Here is a 10,289-nt window from a genome sequence, read left to right as displayed (position 1 = left end):
TAGTTTTATCTATTTGTCTGAATTATTTAATGATCTAATATCTTATATTTTATATATATTTATATAATCAGAATTTGAAGTTTTCATACTCATGTTCTGCATACTTATTGTAAAAAGCAGATTTTACAGTGATTCAGATATTTCATTTGAAATAAATTAATACATTTCAATGAATATTGAAGTGTACAAGATGATGAAAAGTTCCTGTCATTTTTCCTCTAACATCATGTTGAATTACACCCGTGTGTACAATGTTTACTCGTCACGCACAGACAATAGAACCATTCTGTGTGTGTTTTGTTGAAGGTTCTTTTTCTAGACTTTCGAGAAAAAATAAGGTGCACTAGCAGCTACATCCACGGTTAGGAGTCTGTCTCTGAACGCTCACACATTTCTGAAAATGAGGGGAAAGAAATCTTGATACCTGCTTACAGCGGAGGGTGGCACTTGGTTCAGTGGGAACACGCTTGTGCAGTATGTGTCTGAGGATGTTCGACTGGCCGTTCTGCATGTCAATCAAGTGATATACTTCACGGTGAGGATGACGGGAATTCTTTTCAAAAACATATTTGTATGTATCTTTGAAGGCCCACGATCTTCACACATCTCAATTGCCATCGACGTGTTGGGCTCTAGAGCTCTGTGCTCTAATATTAGGGTCATTGAAAGGCTACTACTGCCTTGTGGCAAGTTAATCATACTTAGGACTCAGCTGTCCTTCACTGAGGATGAGGAGTAAAGTTGGAGCTGCCTTATAATTAAGATTGAACTGAGTGCTGCACGCTGTTCTGGCACGACAGTAGTATCGTTTGTATTGCTGATACGCTCTGCCGCCTGTTCTCCTCCAGCAATCCAGCCTCTGGTTGTAGTGAAGCCCAGACCCCGCCCTCATTTGCCTGTCAGACTAATCAGTGCCGCCACTCAGGTGGAGATGGCAGCTATTCACAAAGGCACAGCAGGAGGGGGTGACCGGCTCATTACCGTGATTCTGTCTTAATCAATCCTTACTTCTCACCTTTTTTTTTTCTTCTCAGTCCTCAGCTCTCTTACAGCTCTGCCCGTTTCCTCTGGATTCTTTTTCTTCATTTTCCCTCTCCTCCTGGCTCCATTTCTCCGTCTGGCTAAACAGTCTCGTAGGAGCTGCCAGTTCTCCGAGCCTTTCAACTGGGTCTGTCTCCACGGCCCAGCTTGGCAGGGGTGAGGAGAAGTACGCAGGGCTGCATCTGAGTTAACAAGCAGGGCTGCTGGTGCTCATCACCACAAGTCCTGTCTGTGGAGGCTCCACCATTACTTAAGGGGAACGTAGAGAATGAATGACTGCTGAACACGTGGAGGTAATGGCACTGTGGGTACCTGTTAGCAGCTGCTGGAGCAGCAGGTAAAAATTGACCAGCCCACATCCCTGCTGCTGCAACAGGTGGCTATGAAATATTTGGTTCTCGGGCACAATAATCCTGTAATTGGGTTTGCGCTGCAAGTGTATAAAAATACAAGCAACTTTGCAAACACCAAAACTGTGAGAAAATGTAGTAAACAGTTATCTGTAATTGTGGGACTGTGGATATGTATATAAAAAAAGCAGAAATAACATAATTTTCCTTATGTCAAAACAAAAGCAGGGAAAAAAAGTGGTGAAATAGTTACAACTGTGCCAAACAAACAGAACAATTAGAGCTAATTTGTAGGAAAAACATCTGCTAAAAAGGAAATGTAATATCCTGAAAATCACCCTTGATTATCCACGTGTAAAAATATTTTCTAAAATTATAATCTATTTCCTCTTAACAGTGAGCTGCAAAGAAAAAGAAAACACCCAAAAAAAAGCATGACACTTTTGACATTTCATTGAAGATCCATTTATCCAGACGTGATCGTTTCCATCTGTGGCACAGAAAGAGAAGTTCTGAGGAGAACGCAACAGCGGCTGCAGACCTTTCCTGAAAAATGGACTAAAATGCAACTATGTGTGCTTCTATGCTATGCTGATCAGCTAAAAAATGATGAATCAATAAAACAACTTAAAAAAATGTTTTGACATTAGGTAACAAGACATTTTGGAACACTACTTTAGAGGATTTCAGTGGAGAGAAAAACACGACTTTCTAGTGATGAATAGTGCAATAAATAATTATGAGTTATGACACTGAAAAGGGGAACTCATCCATTCCCACGTGTTATAAAACTAAGAAAGAAGAAATCATTTATCCAGTTATGGATTGAAAGATTTTATTTCCACTGCTTATGACACAATCATTGTGAGATGAATTCCTAATCACTGTTTACTCCTTCCAGTCACAGACGTACAGTACAGTCATCATTCTGGGAATGGTATGCTGATCTATATGATGAAGTCAGCACACGCCTGGCAGCTCGAGGATCATCCCTCATTGACTTTTCAGTGTTCAACAAAGCAGCGCAAGTATCCGTCTTTGAAGATTGAGGATGATTAGCTCACAGACACGATGCCGTCGTGGGTTTAAGGGACAATAATCCCATTAGTGTTGCCTCACTTTGTTTCTCTGTGGCTCAAGAGTCATGCGTGTTAGGATTCAGGTAAGTGGCTCGCCGTGCAAACAATCAGGATCTGCTGCTAAGAACCAACAAAAAAAAACAACAACAAAACAACGTGGTGGACAGGTGTGTTTTGTGATATCTAGAGGACGTTCATGTGTGTGTGGGAAGCAGTCCTCCCAGTGTGCTGGCAGATCTCACTTGTTTACTCCAGAGGAAAAATAGGGACTCAGAAGGGTTGAGGACGGATAAGCAGCTGTCTTCTTAATTCCTGACTGAGAAAGTTGGTTTTGCCGCTCCGAAAAGCCTCTCTGAGCTGCCCCTTTGGCGTTCTGGGAGTGTGCAGCGTCTGGAGAGAGAACGGGAAAATGGGAAGCAGGAAAGATGGGATGTGAAAGGAGAAAAAGAGGAGACAAGAAGCAAGGGCAGGTGAAGTGTGGGGAGGTCTGTGCGCTTATATCACGATAGTATATCAGTAGGAGCAGTTAGAGTGTAAAGGGGGATTAAAGACAGCAAAGAACTAGGTTGGATGATGAAGACTGAATTAGAACAGGACCCCTGAGAAGGCGGAGTGTGTGTGTGTGTGCATGTGAATGTGTATGTCTGGTGGTAGAAAAGGGGAGATGGAGAGGGGTGGAACTAGAGGACAGGAAAAGACACCACTCAGCCGAGCGGAAGAGGAAAGACAAAAATAGAGAGGGTAGGAAACACAAGGCGGAATGAGAGAGAATGAGGAGGTGGATGGGTGTGAGTGAAAAGCATGAATATAACTTTGTGGTATAAATATTGTGTGTTTAAAGGGGTAGGTTTGCAAAAACAAAAAGAAAAGGAAAAACTAAATCCTGCTATTGCCACACTTACCCACTTAATCTGGATGCTGTGTGGGAGATGTTTGCTGGCTTTTGGTTTAGGAAGGATCCTAATTGTACAAAGATCTTCTGAAGTATGTGCGGGCCAGACTTCCTCAAATGTCACCTTTAGCTCAATACACTGTAAGTAGGGAATTATTTTTGTCCAAAAGCTTCATCTGATCTTTGAAAAATCCTGCTCAGCAGCATGACTGACGTTAAAACTCGTTACTGTATCTTTTGGACTATAAGTCACACCGGAGTATTAGTTGTAGATGCCAAAATAATGCATAAAAAAGAAGAAAAAATATATAAGAACCCATTTGGGACACATTTATTAAGCAAAATATAGGAACAAAAATTGACGTTTCATCTTGAAAGATCATAATTATGGAAGACATAACAATAATCAACTGAATATTTACATGCTTCACTAACAAAACCGTTTAAAGCTTCATGAAACATGGGAGCAGACCTGGGAGAGCTGGTGACCATAGCATAAAGAGCATGCTAACAAGTCAACCATAACTCTTTATGTCACTTCAACTCACTAAATCTGTTGAATTCCTCATCGTTTGATTCGCTTTTAACCTTTGTGCTATCTTGTTGGGTCCATATGACCCCACCCTTACATTTACATGCTATGCCTACCATGACAAAGGTTGAGAGGACTTCATGTAATTCATGGACACCAGTGAAAATCAAAAATCATTGAAAAAAAAAGGTTCCGTGCACTGTCTTGTGGGGTCCAAATGACCCCACTCTGATTGTTAAAGTGTCTTGATGGCACAAGGGTTACACAATTCTGCCGTGGCCAGTGCATCTTCTTCTGTGTTAGTGAGTAAGCTCACTAATTGCTTACTAATTAACACAAAAGTCGCATCTGAGTATCCCTTGTGCTATCTTGTGGGGTCCAGATGACCCCACCCCCAACGTTGGGACCCCACAAGACACTGCGCTGAACTTTTTTCTTCAATGATTTGGGATCATCACTGGTGTCCATGGATTACATGAAATCCTCTCCACCTTTGTCATGGTAGGGATAACACGCCAATGAAAGGGTGGGGTCATCTGGACCCCACAAGATAGCACAAGGGGTATAAGTCTAAATCAGATTTGCTTCTCCCTACCCCCTACGTCTATTTCTCCACGCGGATAGACATGGAAAAAAATAGTGTGTTCAAATTTGGACCTTTCTAGTGCTTGATGACATCATCTACATTAGAGCGTAGCGACAGCGCTCAGAAAATACATGACAGTGGTTTTAAAACTTAAAAAAAGGTCATGCAAAAACAAAAACTTAATACTCACACTTACAAAACTTCTGGGCTTCGGAGCACACCTATGTGAAGAAATGTGCTTCTCTTTTGTGCTGCAGTGATGAGATGCAGATCACCCTACCAATGGAGGGATAGCCAGTCCAAAGTCGCTACTGCCTCCCCTTAAAAAGAAACTTTCGGACAGCGCTACAGCTTCTAATGCCCCTACAATTGGAGCAATAGGGAGGAACCAAAGGAGTAGGGAAGAAATTAAGATTCAGCCGAAGTCGCTCCGCCGGCCAAACTATGCAAAAGCTACGCAACTAATACTCCAGAAAATATAGTAAATAAAAACACGAATTTATATTAATGAAGAAGGATGTTAGCAAATGAATCTGATTCTGCTACAAAACAAGACATAAGAAAGCAACTCTTAAAAATTAATTGAGAGATGAATGAATAAAGAACAAGAACACTTGGTTGGACGTACCACTTGTGCACCATCACAAGTTTATATAGCTGAATAAGACTAGTTTTATACATGAATACTTGACTTCTTGACCCAGTTTGCATCAGACAGACCTCTCTGGTCATCTGGTCTTCCAGAAATCTTAGCAGAAACACTCAGTTTCTGTAAATCCAGGTTAAAAACCCATCTGTTCTTAGCTGTATTTGAATAGTTTTTAATGAAATAATGACATCCACATTGTTTTTTAAGCTTACTATAAATTCAGTTCTTTTAACTTTCTTTACATTTTTATACATCACTTATTTATCTCTTTTGATGAAATGTTTTTTTTTTATATTGGCTGATGGGGGTAAAGAGCAAGATGTCATCTGATCAAAGAGATCAATAAGATGAAGGCACAGGGTTTGTAGCATATCGATTGGATTCCATTGAGCTCTGGGATTGACAGGAGCCCACTGCAATGAAACTTTATCTGTGATTCAGGCTAAAAAATAGGTTCCCGATATTGCTGATTCTTGGACATCTCCGTGCAAATCTAGCTAAGTTAAACCCATATCCAAGACTAAAATCCGTTTCTATTGTTTCGGACAACTATCGCAAAGCTTTATGCCAAATTTCTAAGACTAAAATTGTAAACCAAAATAATCAATCACAATAATTTGTTATCAGTTACAATAGTGGCAGAGCTGGAACATTTTATATAAAACTTTGGAAGGGTGACAAATGAGAATTGGGTGGAAGGATCAGATGAAAGGATGAAGAGTAGGCATTTCAAATGTTTTTTGTGTCATTATGATTTTTAATAGGCTCAATGTTTCTTTAAAACAATTACTTTTTCAAAGCGTAAAGAAGCTTGTATTGATTTCTTAATTTTTGTCAATAATCATATCAATATTGACTCGAAAATGAGCTCTGCCTCTGGTATAGAATCACATTAATTCAGGGCTTTGACCCACAAAAGAGGCTTTCGATTTTTTCATGGATGCTGGTACTAAGTGTGTAAAGAAGAATCGTTTATTCAGTTTTCCTCTAGATAAGTAAAGTTTACATAAAAACTGTTGAATTGCATTATATTCACAGAAAAATAGCAGGTCTTCTATCTAAAATTTGGACCAGTTTACTTTAGAAAATATTTGTAGTTGCTATATTCATAAACTTCACAAATAAAACAAATTACAAGAAAACTGCAAACCTTCATGATCACTTTTACATATTCTAAAAGGTCTCTGAAAGTGGGGTTGGGTTCTCTTAATGTTTTATTTCTTTTCTTTTTCGTTGTCCTTGTGAGGTTTGAAAAGTCACAGTAATATGAGCAGGGGCGGAGCTACAGGGGAGCAAGGGGGGCAGCTGCCCCCCTATACAATAAACAATAAAAGGTTTTTTGAGGTATCAGGTAGCATTTTTGTTTGTGCAAATTATAGAAAACAGAAAGTCTGACAACGTTTTAGATCATTTGAATGGATCGCAATCACACATCTCCGAAAATGAAACACATTTACAATGAAGGCACAGCCTCAGCATATTCACCCAGCTGTTTTCATTTGGAAACATGAAACCACTTCTCCGGTTCTTGGAGTGGAGCGGTAGAGCGCTGAAGGCAACCTTCTCCACACATTTTCGTGTGGCATAACACTGAAAACGTGGAAATGTCCACAGCATCGTCCATGCTGTAGCCTCAACTTTTTTTCTGTTTTGTGTGAAAAAGTTGATAACAACAATATGACAAAGAACTAACCTGAATTCAAGGATTTCACTGAACAAGAAAACATTGTTAATAAATTGGAATTACTGTATTTTCTGCACCATATGGAGAATTTAAAACCCATATTTTTTTGGAAAAAAATGACTGCATCCTATAATCCAGAACACCTTCTTTATGGATAAATTCTGGTTGTGCTAATTAAGGTCGAAGCTGTTTTAAGAGGTACTATTACTACGATCATTATGAGTTACAAAGTTGGGTTTTATTGTGAATAGGCTAATGCGGCTTACATGTATAATATGTATTGGTGTTGGACTGTATTTTTTTTAAAGCAATTCGGACACCATGCTCACTACTTTATCCAAAAAAACAAAAACAAAATTTAAATACATTTTTTTTCACAAAAATTGTTCAAGTGCAATGCATTGTGGACTGTATTAAGCACTCTTGTGAGCATCAATGCACACTGGCTTTTCGCAGAGACTTCTGGGAAATTTTAGGGCACTTGAGTTTTTAATTGTAGATTCTGACAGCAAAATGTCAAACGCACACTATGCTCCATAGTGTAAACAGTGCACTATGGTCCATAGTGCACTGTTTACACTATGGAACATGGCCTATGTGTTACTAACACCATTGGGAGTTAGTGTAGTCACAGTAATGGTTATCTTAGCAACATCAATCTGTTTTTTACAAAAAAGAATGGGAGTTACAGGTATTTTGACCATGCCAACGTAGCTAATGTGTAGCGTGCTACAAACAAGTTTAAGCGACTGACTTACCTCGTACTTTTTTGTCTCGCTAATTTTGTCTTATAGTTCTGTGTGCCTTATAGCCTATACGACATAAACATAAAATTCATTGTGTGCCATATAATTTGGTGCACTGTTATAGTGCGGAAAACACAGTAGTCTGTTGTCTCCTGATGCTCTTTTTGTTTCTACTTGCCAAGTAGTGTCATGGTGCCTCTGTCAGACTCCTTCCCCCTCTCCTCTCCGCTTGGTTCCTGATTATCCCCAGCTGCTTCCACTCACCTCATCGACACACCTGCCTTCTTAAGGAGCTCCAGGATCTTCATTCAACGCCAGTCCGTTGCCCCTGATGGTGCATATTTGGCCTCACGTCAAGTTCATGCTTTGTTGCCTTGCCTTAAGCCAAGTAGTTAACATATGCTGTCTTACCTGTCTCCAGGAAACCTCAGCCACGAGTGGTCACCCACAGCAGCCGTAATCCGGACTCCTCTACTGGTCTGTTCCCTTCATCCTCACCACGAGCCTCTGCCGAACCAGCTGCCTCACGAGACGGACTCACGCTGCCGACTCCAGACCCGAACGAGCAGTTCCACCAGTGACGCCACGAGCCGCAGTTACATTCTCAGACCTCCAGTAACAGATACCTACCTGTCTGGCCCTCATATTAAATCTACCTTCTCGCCAAGACATCTCTGTCCTGTGTCTCATTCCGGGTTTCAGCATCTGGGTCTCAGTCGTTCTATAGTCATGACAGAACGGACTGGCCATAATCCCGACCCAGCTGACCCGGAGGGACTCAGATTAGCCGTATCCCAGCAAGGCATATTGCTTGGTCGCCAGGCCGACGCCCTATCCCAGATGGCCGCGGCCCAACAGGACCTTTTTCACCGCCTGGACGGTTTGACACAGACATTGAACAATTTAACCGGACATTTTTCCCATGTTCCAACAGATACGGCTCAAGCTACGGCTAACTCGGCTACTTCCGTTTCCGGATCACCCTCCGCTCACGAAAACATCCGGCTGCAACCGGAACCATTTACGGGTGACGTTGAAGCCTGCGGAGGATTCCTCCTCCAATGCGAGCTGATTTACCAACAAGCCCCCCGTCATTATCAGTCGGATCACAGTAAAATATCACTGATCGTCAACTCTCTACGCAATAAAGCCCTCCAGTGGGCCCAGGCTTTCCTCTCCTCCAATCCCATAAGCCACCTCACTTATGAACGTTTCCTCAGAGAGTTCCAGTTAATTTTCGACCAACCACGCAAACAGGACGAAGCAACCCGTCGGTTACTCGCGCTCAGGCAGCGTAACCGCTCGGTGAGTGAACACGTTATAGATTTCCGTATTCTGGCGGTCGAGGCAGGCTGGCCCGACGCAGCTTTGAAGGGGATCTTTTACCAGTCTTTAAATGAACAAATTAAGGATCATCTGTGTTCTCAACCCGAAGCCCGGTCATTTGAGGAACTGGTTTCTGCGGCACTCCGCTCTGATGTTCGCCTGCGGGAGCGTCAAAGGGAACGAGGGCCCGTTTTCCAGCGTGCCGCAACCACCACATCCTCCAACTTCTCACACGCTGTTCACGCCACCCCTCTCGACTCCCTCAGCCCCTCTAGACCTCCAGACGAGCCTATGCAGGTTGGACACTCTCGACTGTCTGAAGAGGAACGCCGCAGACGGCGCATGGAGGGGGCCTGTTTCTATTGCGGAGCAAAGGGCCACATTGTCATCTCCTGCCCGCTTCGTTTAAACACCCGAACCCCTCGCTAGGAGACAGGCTGCGAGGGGTAACAAACATCTACCTGGCCGGTAATAATTTTTTACTAATCCCTGTCAAGTTAAGTCACGATCTCCAAGTGCATGAGTTACGGGCCCTGGTCGACTCCGGGGCCGAGCAGAGTTTAATTGACCAGCAACTTGTTAATGAACTGTCGATTCCCACAGAACCCCTGGAGAACCCCATCGAGGCTTCCGGTTTAGGCGGTCAACTCTTATCCCGCATCACCCACCGCACCAAACCCATCCTGCTCATTACTTCTGGCAACCATCGTGAGTCTATCCGTTTCCTCATCACCAAGTCCATCCATACTCCCATAGTACTCGGGTTTTCCTGGCTAAAACTGCATAATCCTCAATTTAATTGGGCTCAAGGGACTATAATCCAGTGGAGCCCATATTGCCTCGCTAATTGTCTTCTCTCTGCTCTCCCTTCCGTTACTTCTCCTAACGCTGAGTGTCATAGCCAAGTCGATTTGTCCAACATTCCTCGTTGTTATCATGATTTAAAAGCAGTATTTTGCAAAACCAAAGCTAGTGCTCTCCCACCTCATAGACCTTATGATTGCGCCATAAACCTGATGCCTGGCGCTCCATTGCCCAAGGGCCATTTGTTTAATCTATCTGGACCAGAAAAGACAGCCATGGAGAACTATGTACAGGAAGCCCTCGCCCTGGGGCACATTCGACCCTCCTCCTCCCCCGTGGGAGCAGGCTTTTTCTTCGTGCAGAAAAAAGACAAGTCCCTCCGACCATGCATTGATTATCGCGAACTAAATCAAATCACCGTAAAAGACAAATACTCACTGCCATTAATCACCTCTGTTTTTGATTCCGTCCAGAAGGCTCGCATATTCACAAAGTTAGATCTCCGCAATGCCTACCACTTGGTCCGAATTAAGGAAGGGGACGAGTGGAAAACTGCCTTTAACACCCCGTTAGGGCATTACGAATATTTAGTAATGCCTT

At 42.5% G+C, this 10,289-nt stretch overlaps 1 protein-coding gene across 1 annotated transcript; it reads left to right on the top strand.

Moving 5' to 3' along the window:
• The first annotated feature begins 7,955 nt into the window (after positions 1–7,955).
• On the top strand, positions 7,956–9,341 carry LOC111947924. The gene is made up of 2 exons (XM_023958708.1): positions 7,956–8,864; positions 8,995–9,341. The coding sequence occupies exons 1-2, from the start codon at positions 7,959–7,961 to the stop codon at positions 9,292–9,294; spliced, it is 1,206 nt and encodes a 401-aa protein (XP_023814476.1). The 5' UTR covers positions 7,956–7,958; the 3' UTR covers positions 9,295–9,341.
• The last annotated feature ends 948 nt before the right edge of the window (positions 9,342–10,289 follow it).

The sequence above is a fragment of the Oryzias latipes genome, chromosome 9, assembly GCF_002234675.1.
Source record: "Oryzias latipes chromosome 9, ASM223467v1".
NCBI classification, from domain to species: Eukaryota; Metazoa; Chordata; class Actinopteri; order Beloniformes; family Adrianichthyidae; genus Oryzias; species Oryzias latipes.
This window is presented reverse-complemented; position numbering and strand designations above follow the sequence as displayed.